Below are 13,699 nucleotides of genomic sequence, written 5' to 3' on the forward strand. Positions count from 1 at the left end.
TCGCGCGTCTAATCAATTTTCGTTAGTTTATGTTCGTTGATTGGTATGTTGCGAAGTACGAAAAACGTTGAAACAGCGTTTGAGTATACTCGATAACGTCATTCACAAAGGAATGATATCTAACGAGAGCTACTTAGATAATACGCGACATATCATCAGTTAATTACATAAAGCAACTAAATATAAACTCATCTGCTATCGCTTTTGATTATGCGATTATAATTTTTTCGGCTTTAACGATGTTAGACGAATATTATCAACATTACACGTTCGCGAACAACATAGGTTCCTACATAGAACCGCTTTTAAAGCGTGTTGTACACTCCAAAAGAATCGGTAAGACCTTTGCTTAACATCGATGATCAAGGATGCGTCTAGATACATTCGCTGTCAGTATTAAAAATCTATAATACACGTAACACAAGCGATAGATTTTCAGTACTACTACTGAATACCGGAATCTCTGTCTAATATATTTTATTAGCATCTAATGAATCTCGAAACACGACTTTCATTTCTGATGTTTTATATGTTATTTGTGTGATGTGTTATTAAGGCATTGCTTATGGTGGAGTAAAAGTGAATATGGGACCGACAAGTTGCAATAGACCCAAGAACGATTGTTACAAGTTGATGATTCCTTATGCATGCGAAAATCTTTTGTGGACTGTATTATTCGATTCGCAGTATCCTGAGATAGGCCCGGATTTTATATTCAACGATCAGAATTTTTTAATGGATCCAGACATTGACATTTTATCTACCAAGGTACCAAGCCTTGTCAAATGGGATCCAACAGACAGTGATGCATTACTCAATGTTTTGATTGAATTGTTATTGTATTACAAAGAAATTCAGGTATGTAAGAACCTTTATTATATGATTATTATTAAACTACGTAACTCTATGGAAATAATTTTAATTCTTTAACATGTTTTTAACATTTGAAGAACAGCAATTATATTCTATATAATTAAAAAATTTCCTATATATTCGAATAAGTACAGAATAATTTTTTTATTTTTAGATAGAGTCCCTCGCACAACAGAGTGATCGATTGCATTTTGAATATAGCACGCTTGTTGGAGGAGCAGAATTACCCAGGAATGATATAGAAGTGATATTGTTACCGCTGGGAGGAAAACCAACAGAAGCAAGATTTTTAATTCGCATATCAATGGATTGTTGTTTACCTCCATGTGTTGATAAGTTACATGACAATGAAGCCATGCTCCGTGTCACTTTTTATGGACCAAATTGGAATCGTATTGTACCAAAACTCTGTTTGTCCAAAACACTGGAAAAAACTTTAGGCGGACCTGATACGTTGCATCTTCCACAATTTCCACCTACTAAATATTTAATGGATTATGTTCCAGAAGTAAAAAAGTACATTGAGGAAAAGGTATGGTGCAATATTATATAGTATGTTCAAAAAGACCCGGGCTGATTTCTGAAATGTCTCATTCTCGAGATATTTTGATAGTCTGAGACTTTTCAAACACCCTATATACATGCATATGTTTGTGTGCGTGCAAACATGTTATATGTATTTCTTCAATTTTCAATTATAAATATCCTAAGGCTCTCAGTTCCTCGCTGCAACTGTCCTTCGATGACATCAGAAGCGGGAAAACGCGTGCCAAGAATTACGTTATGTGTTCAAATAAAAAAATATGCTCACAAAGTAATAATTAAATATTTTAAAATATAATATATACTACGCTAACTATATTAATCAACTAGCGTTTTGGTGCTTACAAAAAAAAATTTTACACAATTTTAGATTAGAACATTCATAGATTGTCATTTACACATGTATTATTTGTACACTCTCTGTTACAGATAAACGCCGTGGTCGAGTGCTTCGAGAACAGAAGAGATTTTATCGCGACTGTGTTAATGATACAAGGCAGTAGCGTAATAGAGTACGACACGAAGGAATTTAATAACATGACTATTATGCTGGAATCCCGAGACTTCCATTTTCTAGTGCATTTCCACCTTTCTGCAAAATTTCCGAAAGAGCAGCCGCAAATTACATTGCAATCGGTGTATCATATGACGCCAGAAGGAGTTTTGTACGAAGAGGTACTGGATAACGTGCCATATAGCCCTAGATGGACGATGAATCATATGGTTGAAATGTTCTTCACGCACATCATGGAAGAAGCGGTTCACAAATTTCAGAAAAGCTCTGTCAAAAGTCATCGTTATTGATTATTTCTATTCCAAAAGTATATATTTTTATTACAGAATGTATATTTAATAGTTGATCAAAATAAAGATTATATTTGGTTCCAATAATTAATAAATGATAATACGATTGCACTTGTCTCTTATCGCTTTTCCTCATTAAAAAGTTCATATTTGTATGTAATTTTCGAGACATTTTCGAGACTAGATTAGAGAGACTCATTACTTTTTTAAATTAATTGATAAATAATAATCATTGACGAAATTAAATTAGCTCCATACTTGGGTTTGCCGAAGAGAGAAAGGAAAAGAATATAAGGCCATTAAGTTGGCAAACGGATGATTTTTAATGCTATATGAAATATTAATATTGCTATGTTTGGGGAGGGGAAGTAAACGTATGAAAAATATTACTGGAATTCAAAGATCAGTCTGTTTGTGGGAGGCTTTTCGCCTTCGTTGGCTTCGTGCCAACATAATTGGTTTAAATTTAAGGATCTAACAATAAAGACTAATAATCACTGACCGCTTTTTACGCAGCGCACTTTGTCAACATCAATCTTTTGTAACTTGTTAAGTGATAATTAAAAATGTAAAAATAATTTCGACTTGCGTCAACAAAAATGGACCGGATAATATTCGAATGACAACAATTTCAAATCTATTGGATTAATTGGAAAGTGATGGAAAAAAATACGTTCGTCCGATGATTACGCATAGCCGGAAATCGCCGATACGAATTTAAATCGCGCGCGCTCGCCATGATGGCCGACAGCGACACGACGATAATTTCCGGCAACGCACGTTCGATAGCAAACCGTAATGGCCGTATTCACTTGGAGGACGATTCGTGGTTCGTGAACATATACTACTGGCAAAAAGTCTCGCGGTAACGATTCATCATCCTTAGTTAATTATCCGAAGTGATCCGTGTGTAACGCGTTTACGTTCGCTTGCATGACAATCGTTGTCATTTGTACGTCGGTGTATCGCAGTTGCTACGTTCCGTCCTCGTCGTCGGCTCACGGACAACCATCATTGCGAATGTACAATGGCCGATGTGGAAGGAAAAAAATTGACCGAGCTTCGGGTTATAGACCTCAAGACCGAATTGGAACGTCGTGGTTTGGATAAGGTCGGCAATAAATCCGTACTCTTGGATCGACTTTCAAAGGTTAGTCGTTTATCTCTTTTCTTTCGACAGGCTCTTTCCCGAAATTCACTATTCACTCTCGCCGAGGCCGACAGTATTTGTCGCCATGTTAACCCTATTGATTTAACGCGTGACGATATTCCGTATTGTATCGCAGATATTTGTTGGTATCTGAAAAATAATGCAATAACTTCAGAGATAGTGAATAATGAAATGCGAAGTAACAAGTTTGCGCGGGGTATCGTTCTAATTACTTTAAGTATGTTGAATTTCGCGTCAACTTGATACTGTATTTTTCACAAGCAATATTTCTCGATGATATAAATTATTCATAAATATCATTGTTTAAGCACAAGATGTCATTAAAATTAGGTTTTATGGTGAAAATATCAATGTATGAATATTTAATTCATTCATTCGGACATTCTTGTTTTGGTTTTTGAAAGTAAATATCTAATATCTTTCAATGTGAACACGCGCACATACACACACACATATTGAATATATACAGATATATATTTTATATTTAAATATTGACATTAAAAAAGCAAAACAGCAAAAATGTTCAGAATTAAATATCTAGGCATTGATATTTTTATCTTATTTATTTATATATTTATATCTTATTTTTATTTATTTATATACTTGTATTTGCTGATCAAAATAGCAATCACTATTAATACATTCTAATATATTCTATTTATATATTCTATGCTGAGTAGATCACAGATGGTCCATGCTGAATTTTCTGTTCAGGGTCAATCCACATAGTACAACACAGATTGCTTGATTATTTTTTTAAAAACTTCTTTTCTTGTCGATTATTGTTCTCATGTCAGTAGTTCAAAACTATCAATATTTTATTTTTATTTGCTTCTTTTAAAAATGACGGCCATCTGAAAACATGATGGACAGTAATTTTCACATTTACACAAGTGCAAGTTTCACAGAACTAGAAAATATTCAGTGGTAGATTATATTTTTGTATTTTGATTAAAACACACACACAATTGTTGTGCTTGTAAGTTAAAAACTTAATAGTGCAATTATTTATAGGCAATATTGGAGGAAGGAGGTAATCCCGAAGAATGCCTTATTATACCATCTGGTGGTACATGTAAAACCAATTTAAGAAAAAATGATGGTATATATGCACTTTTCATATATATATATATAGTTTATAAAATGTTTTCTACATACAGGGTCTTCCATTAAGAGGTTTCATTTTGAGTTTCGCGGCATTTTGTACCTGTTATAGATGGAGTTGTCATATTTGACAGTTGTCGAGTAAAAACTGTGCGGTTAGTAACAATGGATCGATGTTCGCTTGAACGACACATAGAAATAGTGAAAACGTACTACAAACACGATGAAAATTTCGCGGAGACAGTTCGCAAAATCCGTACCAGTTTCGGTCGCAGAGAAGCATCTTCTCATCCAGCAATTGTAAATTCAATCGATAAATTTGAACGTCTCGGCCAGGTTAGCGATATTAAGAACCCAACCCATGCTCGGCCAGTCAGATCAATCGAAAACGTTGTTGCTGTGGCTGAAAGTGTCGCGGAAAATCCTGGTTTGTCTATTGCGAGACGTTCGCAGCAATTGGGCATTTCACAAACTAGTCTGCAAAGATCTTGGCCTACATGTCTACAAAATCCAACTGATGCAAAAGTTGAAGCCGACAGACCATGGACAACGCCTTACGTTCGTTGATCGGGTATTGGAAATGCCAGCGGTTGACTGATTTTTTCAAGAAAATCATTTTGAGTAATGAAGCCCATTTCCACCTTCAAGACTATGTCAATAAGCAAAACTGCCGCATTTGTGGCACCGAAAACTCAAGAGCGATTGACTCGCGGTATCATCGTATTTTTTCGAAAATGAAGATGGTTGTATGGTCACAGTCAATGGATTACGTTACCGAGAAATGCTGACAGACTTTCTTTAGCCTGAAATTGAAGAACTGGACCTAGATTTTCAGCAGGATGTGGCTACGTTCCACACAAGCTATGAAACGATCGCATCATTATGTGAGAAGTTCCCTGGACGTATCATTTCGCGTAACGAAGACTTCAATTGGCCGCCCAGATCGTGCGATAACACGATTTAATATCCCTGGATTTTTTCCTTTGGGGTTATGTGAAGGATAAGATTTACACAAATGCTTCGCAAACGATTCAAACACTCAAAGACAATATTCGAACTGTTATTGGCGAAATTGAGCCGCAATTGTGCGAAAACGTGATGGAAAATTTCCTAAAAAAAATGACCATTTGTAAGAAGAGTCAAGGCGACCATTTGGATGATATTGTGTTCCACGTTTAATCGCACGATCTGTACTTTCTATAAATATATCTCAACGTTTTCAAAAACTTATTCCTTTTTCTATTAATTTAAAAAGGAACCTCTTAATGGAAGACCCCGTATTAAGGAAGTACAGGCGTTTGACCAAATATAAAATAAACCTGTAATATATATGTAATACAAAAGTTAATCAAACTGATAATGTGTGATAGAAATTTCAGTACCATATCGTTTCCGTAATATTTAATTATAAACTTATATGTGCAAGCTTATAGAAATTTTGCTTGATAAATGTAAATTTGTGGAAGGCTTCCTTGATGTGCCACTGGAAGTACAGCACTTAATGAGCAGACTTCCTTAACCATTAAACATTAACATTGTAGGCAAATTATGATAGGTTAAATTGGATAAATTGGGAAAAAAGGTTTTAAAACTTTCAAATTTGCTTATACTTATAGGTGCTTTAAACCAAGAAGAATCCGCCGAAAGCTTGGAGAAGAACAAGGAAGAAAAAGTTGATGGGCAAGATAACACAGATAAATCTAAAGGAGAAACAAAGGTTGTGGCGGAAGAAAGTAGTGAGATATCTAAGAAAGAGGTAAACCACACACTGATATAATGTTAAATATTTTGATGATGTATTTTACAATCTCTATCATATTAAAAATATATCTTATTTTCATCTTGTTTTTCTCAGGAATCGCAATCTGAAGTCAAAAACAATTCTACTAAAGAGGAAATTGTTAAGCAAGATACTAAGATGCAGGTAACCAAAGCTACAAGCGAGAATATACAGAATAATGACAAGAAGAATGATTCGGAGAAAATAAATGCCTCGAATCAATTTTCGAACGCAACATCCACAATCGTTGAAGCTAACGGAATTGACAATGAGGATTCTATTAATCTGACCATCGGAGAAGATGAGGAAAATCTCCTGGTTGAGGAGGTATGAAACGCGCGAGAGGGTTGACCGAAATTTACATTCAGAATTATATTATTAAACTTCTAAATTTGTTGTATATTTCTAATATGAACTATTTCCCCTGCAACCTCTGCTTCTAAGCGTTAAGATTACACATTTGTCGTGGAAAATTCTCCACTATCGTCTGAAAAACATGGAAAAGTCAGGGAATTTCAAGATTCATTTTTCTGTGGCAACCCTGAAAAACTTGAGCAAGAAGAACGTTGTTAATGTTTTGTCACTGTTAATGTTAAACTATTACAATTTTATGTTATTTTTATACTTAATAGTTAATTGAGAATGATTCTCTTGGCATATTCTCGAGACAAAGGATCCTAACGAACCTCTTTTCTCTCATTGCAGACGGAATCTCATGATCGTCATAAGGGTAAGTTTTTAAGCAACATTTATTTTTTCGTAACTTAGGGATAAGGCTTCATTAAGGCATTAGGAATAGCGATAGCTATTTTGTAACTACGAATTCGGAGTAAGTTAATGAAAACACCAGCATCAAGAGAGTAAGCATGTTCAAGTTCGAACGTCCAAGCACGCGCAACCATCTCGAACGAAGGGCGTGACGTCGGCAATCGTCGTCGCAATGCCGCGACCAACGGTTCTCTGTGTCTCTCTCTCTCTCTCTCTCTCTCTATCGTTCTACGTTCCGGCCCGCAAGTCATCCTCTCATCGTCGTGAACGTCGTCGCAACGTCTAGATGCTACATAGCCAGCCACGTAGACGCGTGGTGTTGTGATGATTGCGTTAAAGTGCGCACGGCGGCAACCGATAAGGTTTACGACTGGGATAAACTGATCGATGAACGGGTTCAAGCAGGACGCAAACACACCTCTTCTGACATCTCTGCTAATTGCCAGCCCGTGTTACATTAAAAAAAAGTCGACAAACCATATCCTATAAGCGTCTAGTCTTTAAGTTAGTTAACGCTAGAATTTGATATAAAATTACTACTAATCATACCTACCGCATAGAGCATCGCTGGATTCTCTTTATCGCCAAGTCACACGGACAGACTCAAGAGGACTCAAGTGTGAACACCGAAAGCTGCAAATATTTATTGCAAAAAAACCAAACCATACAGATCAGCAGCACTACGACCGTGTTGACGTTTACCTCAACGCGTGCGACACGAAAAAAAAAAGTACCAGTAAACCTTCGGAACCTCGTGCCTTGGACTCTTCACTTAGTGCCCAATTTAGCGAGCGAAATTCACTGTCGCGTGATAGCCGTGATACGTCGCACACACACATACATTTGACCAGAATTTCTCGTTCGCGCGCGCGCGTGGAGTTATATAGTATTACAAGAGTCGCTTTATTGGCAATGGAGCGATCTGCGGATTCTCGTCGAAAAGCGATGAACACACACGCGCGCTCGTGCGTCCTCGCTGCGCGCGCTCTACGATGCCCCGCACGTCCTCCTTTCTAGTTTCTCTCCCTCTTGGCTCAGCCTATTTGATCGGAGTTTCGCGCATATACGGAAGGTACGAAGGTAGCTTTGCGCGCGTGTACCAAAAAAAAAAGTATAGAGCGACCGAAAATGAAAAAAAAAAAAGAAAGGTTTTGGTTCCCTACCGGGACCGTACCATGTGTCGAAGAGTGTGTCTGTGTACGCGCGCTTGTGTAAGTCGTGTGCAGGCCCGCATTACGCTCGCTGTACGAATTTCTTAGATGACTTGGGCGAAATTCCAGACTGGAAGTACAAGTCCGCTAAACAGGAGTTTTAGGGAGGGAGAAGAGCTTCTGGCTTCGCAGAAAGTGACTATGCTACCTTGATTGTCTCTGCAGATGGTGGAGAGAAGAAGAAAATGGAAGAGAACAACAGCAAGAAGGGAGACTCGAAAGGAAGCGGTAGTAGAGCGGAAGCTGGCGCCAGTGGCAAGGAAGGGACTTCTGCGTCTGGTGCGAACGTCGGGATGAAGAGCAAGCAGGACGGTGGAGATGGAAGCAAGAGGTTGGTCTCTCATAGAGCATAAGAAACGGTTCTTGCAGTACGTTGTGTGATAATACAGCGAACTGGATATGGTCGCACGAGAGCTCCGCTATGTGATGTTCTTCTACATGCTGCATACCGTGCCGTCGGGATCTCTCTCTCTCAGACTCTCTGTAGCCGTCGGACAAATGGATTTCCAAGATGAGAGAAGTCGCTCGTCACACGCAAGATTGTTTTGTTCCCTTTTTTTCTTTTTGAAAAAAAATCGATATATATATATACATATATATATATCTCTCAGACAGTTCTCTTCCACTCCGTGTGTTTTAGGCTGTAATTCTTAACTCTGAGAAGTATGTTAAGAAGTCGAGAAATTGGCTAGCAAACTTACGATTCTCGAGTGTCGTGTTTGCAATTTCCACCCACAAATATACATATACACACATACACAACACATACACAACACGCACAAGAATATATATATATATATATATATTTTTATATATATTTGGTAAAGGTGATCGATACTCTACCGAAAGAGTATAAACACACGCATATAAGCTGACGAGTTCTCCCGTGTGCTGTGTTCCCCTATATAGGACGAGGACATTTGTTTCCAAATAAAAGACAGCAGTTTCGTCGTGTGCATCGTGTTACGCGCAAGGACATTAGTATCTCACGGTCTCAAATCTTGCATTTGGCAGAGCGTAACTTAAATCCTCGTATGTCAAGAAGCGATCTTTAATTACTTGCACTTGAATGAAGATACTGCTCTACCCTCTTACTACTTCCCCTCAAAAAAAAAAAAAAACACGCAAACGCGTATGCGTTTAAAAAAACCTATCCCAGCTATGAGGAGAAGTGCCCTCTCAGAAGAACGATGCAGCCGATGCCCCCTTCGTGGATACATAGAGCGATAAAGTGCGAATCTTACCGCATGGACACGATTTTCTTACGAGGCGAAGTGAAACGAAAAAGGGATATGAGCCGAACTCAGTGAATCACACGTCCAGTAATCTAAGTAAAAAAAAAAGAAACTGATAACGCGTCAATGGTGATACGAGTGCAAAGAGAGAGCCTATAGAAAATATCTTAAGTCCGTTACCGCCTAAAAATAAGTTGCTAGCCAAATCTAATGTGCTTAACATAGTTACAGAGGTACTTATTAAGCCTCATAGATTATACGATCCTTTATAATTCGTTACTTTGAATTGTAATCCGACGTAATTTAGGATTCCCACGCTCTTACTGCAATAATAATATCATTCTTTTCAGCGTGGACGCTAACAACAAAAACCAAAAACGAGAAGAAAGAGGTAAGCCCGTGTTTCCCTTTCCGCGTTATTACCACATCGGCGACTCGATCTTACGGTTTCGCAAATCTCCCGTAGTACACGCCACCATACACTTCGTGGAGAAGAAGATACCGACCAATACGATTAACGCGAGCAGCCGCAATCTTTGGGTCTCGGGTTTATCGTCCAGCACTCGTGCCACTGATTTGAAGCAGATATTCTCGAAATATGGCAAGGTCATTGGCGCAAAGGTGGTCACCAACGCGAAAACTCCGGGAGCGAGATGCTACGGATATGTGACAATGTCCACGAGCGAGGACGCGACCAAGTGTATACAGCATTTGCACAGAACAGAGCTTCACGGACGTGTCATATCCGTCGAGAAGGTGAGGTCTCGACCCACTTCTTCGTATATCTGTAACACCGTCACACGGCGCAAAGTTGCGATTAATTCTCATCATAAACTTTGTCTGCAGGCAAAGGGAGATACTCAGCAGAGTCATGTGCGTAAACGAGACACCGTCAATGGCAAGTCGGACAAGAAGGAGGAGAAGGAGAAGCCGAAGGATCATGATGCGAACGAGAGGAAGGAGAAGGACATAAAGAAGGAAACGGAAGAGAAAGGATCGGATGCTGGTAAGTATTACTTTTGTGATAACAATCGAAAACGCGCCAACAGAGGCAAGTAAGAAAGGTGCGACTTCCGGCTGGGGTGATGAGTTTTTACAGCGTCAGTTTTAATTGAACACGCTCCCATTGATGCGTCCTTAACTACCGATTGAACACCTACGAGTTTTGCGAATGTTTCTGTTTCTCATTTATTTACAGGCTTTATATACTGCGATATCTTATCGTAATCCGATCCCCTTTTATATCCCTCTCGCTATCTATAAATCAGGAACAATTGCGTTTGTTTAGTGAAGAAATCCGACGATAAGAACGAGAGCGCCGAGTCGAAGAAATTGGAAGCGCAAGACAAGAAGGAAGATCCAAACAAAGAGTCCGATTCGCGATCGACGAAATCTACCAGCAAGAAACCGGAGAGTGAGAGAAGTAGACGAGAAGAGAAACGAATTCGCACGTGGGACAGAGACCACCGGTCTCACAGCCGGTCCAGGAGTCGCGAGAGACGGAGGCGCGATGACGTTCTCACATTCGCAAAGATAAGGGTAAAACGTCTTTTGACAAATTTTGATAAACCGAATAAGCGGCGCAGCTGAGAAGCGGAGAAGAATTGAGCGGGAAAATAACGCGCGAAACGTCTGGTCTAAATTCTTAGGAAGAACGCGAGCGGCAGAGGCTGCGCGAGAGGGAACGGATGTTACGGGAAGAGGAGCGCCGAAGAAGGGAGGATATTGAGCGCCAGCGTGAAATAGAGCGTAGACAGCGGGAGGAGGCGGTGCGATTGGAGAGAGAACGGGAGAAATTGAGGCGCGAGCGTGAGCGGATCGAGCAAGAGAAGGCCGAGTTGCTGCGGCTCGAGCGAGAACGGCAGAAGCTCGAGCGGGAGAAGCTCGAGCGCGAGAGGATGGAGCTGAAGAGGCAGCAGATGCGCTTGGAGGAGAGCAGACGCGCGCCGCCGCCGCCGTCCATAAAGAGAACGTCCAGCGACAGGAGAGATCCCCGGGATTTGTACGTGGAGTCGGAGAGAAAACGAATCACGACGGAGCACAGTCGTAGGCACAGCCCGGACCGGGTGTCCGACAGGCGAAATGAGATGCTGGATCGCGTGACGGACAGACGATTGGACCCCTCGCCGCCACCTTCGCGATACGAGTCTAACAGGTGATTGGCCCCCCGTCTTTACTCTTCGTTCGATTCAGGCCAGATTGAAAACATTCCCTTGTGTCTCGTAGACCTCTGCATTATTACTCGTTATTTTGAACACGTTTCACGTAAGATACTCAGATTTGAATTTAGAGAGAATTTATCATTACATTTGAGTTCCCTTTTTTCTTTTTATTTGAATCACAATATATGAGACATTGCGTTTTTGTAAACGCGATTCAGCTGAAAAACTCGCATCTATCCTGGCGGGTAAATTCCAAATCTGAGTATCTCACCTTCTTCAAGTGTCATCAACGTTTAGTAGAGGTTACAACTCCGCGTTATCGTGCGATGCTAACATGAACGGATATACTCTTCAGATCTGCTCAGGATCTGGGAATGAAGAAAGAATTCAAACGAAGCAGCGAGTTCTCGTCGAGAAGTAGCCGGCCGGATAGCTTCTCCGACGTGTCTCGTGGTAGGGAGGTCATCGTACGCCGGGAAAGCCTGTCCACCACATCCTCGTCCATCGATCCGCGGCAGGTAAAAGAAAGGTGCGTATCGGTGAAGTCCCTCCAAATGTACATTTTGAGAGACTACACAGTCTGTCCTACAAGAGCGTATATATCATATCCGCAAGTGTTATGGGAATTAAAAAAAAAAGGTAAATATCACTTTTTTTAATATATTCAACGCTTATTTTGTTATTACTTAATATTATCGTCCTCCAGTCTCCATTGTTATTTAACTTCCATTGTCATTTAACTTTCGATTAATTTTCGAGCATAGTTGAGGAAAAGCGATATCTCCATATTTGCCGGATTTGATAACATAATTACTCGTGGGACTGACTGTATTTAGAGAGAGGCGCATTTATAGATCGGACGCTCGCCCTTTCGTTAATTTCTAATTCTTGATTTTCGATTCTCTCATGCAGATACGAACGTCCAAGCACTACGACCTACACTCGTGAGCGCGAAGTGCGACGTTCCGATCCCGAGACGCATAGAAGTTCCAGGGACAGCCACACACGATACAACGAAAGCTTCAAGCCCCCGGGCTCCAGTACGCCACGTAAGTATAGCAAAACGTACACGTACGAGAAATGCTTCTACCGGGAAATACTAAAAGCACGTTATACATAAAACCTTGTCGTAATTCCCAGCCTTACTGTTACGCTGAATGTCTCGCTGAATCGTCTCAATGATTTACGTACGTTTCTTTTTGTGTATAGGAGCAGAAACGTAGTACTAAATAAGCTTATAATCGTAATCGAGAAATCTTTTGATAAATATCTCTGAGAGACACGAGAAGCGCACACGATTCGACATTGTAGCAAGATACATATGATTCTGTTTTCGTTGATATTTTTTTTATTTGAAATTCTCGGGATATGTGTTAGTAATGTGCAGTTAAAATTACAATTTATATTTTACGCGTAATCTTCTTTTATTTGTCCGTGCGTCCGATAATTTTCAAAAATGAAATCTAACTTTGTTAACACACGCGACAATTCGAAAGTCTGAAAGCGTGGATTTTGTTATACGTATGGGATACGAACAGTTGATATCATAAAATTCGGTTATACATATACACGCAATAGGTAGTAACGAAGTTAACTCTTTTCATAGTCATCATATCTTACAAGTGATCCGAATAATGTTTTTATCATAAAACAATAATAATTCCATTATATGGTTGTATATCCAGGTGTACAAACATATTGTGTATACAATAAGATAAAAACGAGAGAGGTATTTTATTTCTGTCAAGATTTCAAATGCCAAACATACTTTCAAAGAAAATAGAAACGAAATATTTTATGGGAATTTAGTTGCACTGTTAAATGATACAAAAAGGAACATGGAGGAATAATGTAGAATGATACTCTTTGTTTATTTTAATATTTCGCAAATTGGTGTTAATCATACAGAGAAGGACTATATTTTTTATAAAATACCTGCTTGCGTAATTTTTGTGTGATGATACATACATGAATAATACGTACACACTCAAAAGCTACAAGTTACAAGATTATAATATGCAGATGCTACAACTCATACTATTTTTCTT

General features: G+C 39.2%; 2 protein-coding genes across 2 annotated transcripts in view; both read left to right on the forward strand.

The window, feature by feature from the left end:
- Positions 1-19: 19 nt before the first annotated feature.
- LOC106741169 (BRCA1-A complex subunit BRE-like) lies at positions 20-2,288 on the forward strand. The gene is made up of 4 exons (XM_014612882.1): positions 20-336; positions 557-858; positions 1,028-1,405; positions 1,846-2,288. The coding sequence occupies exons 1-4, from the start codon at positions 240-242 to the stop codon at positions 2,218-2,220; spliced, it is 1,152 nt and encodes a 383-aa protein (XP_014468368.1). The 5' UTR covers positions 20-239; the 3' UTR covers positions 2,221-2,288.
- Positions 2,289-3,014: 726 nt separating this feature from the next.
- Positions 3,015-13,699, forward strand: part of LOC106741201 (SAFB-like transcription modulator) — a 14,013-nt gene continuing 3,328 nt past the window's right edge. The window contains exons 1-12 of the mRNA XM_014612954.1: positions 3,015-3,370; positions 4,406-4,493; positions 6,112-6,251; positions 6,351-6,602; positions 6,981-7,005; positions 8,420-8,585; positions 9,840-10,245; positions 10,336-10,495; positions 10,778-11,028; positions 11,139-11,644; positions 12,007-12,180; positions 12,564-12,700. Coding sequence (XP_014468440.1) covers positions 3,248-3,370; positions 4,406-4,493; positions 6,112-6,251; positions 6,351-6,602; positions 6,981-7,005; positions 8,420-8,585; positions 9,840-10,245; positions 10,336-10,495; positions 10,778-11,028; positions 11,139-11,644; positions 12,007-12,180; positions 12,564-12,700 — 2,428 coding nt within the window. The 5' untranslated portion in view covers positions 3,015-3,247. The remainder of the gene's footprint in view (positions 3,371-4,405; positions 4,494-6,111; positions 6,252-6,350; positions 6,603-6,980; positions 7,006-8,419; positions 8,586-9,839; positions 10,246-10,335; positions 10,496-10,777; positions 11,029-11,138; positions 11,645-12,006; positions 12,181-12,563; positions 12,701-13,699) is intronic.

This window comes from Dinoponera quadriceps, unplaced genomic scaffold (assembly GCF_001313825.1).
Source record: "Dinoponera quadriceps isolate SergipeBrazil2010 unplaced genomic scaffold, ASM131382v1 scaffold475, whole genome shotgun sequence".
Taxonomy (NCBI): domain Eukaryota; kingdom Metazoa; phylum Arthropoda; class Insecta; order Hymenoptera; family Formicidae; genus Dinoponera; species Dinoponera quadriceps.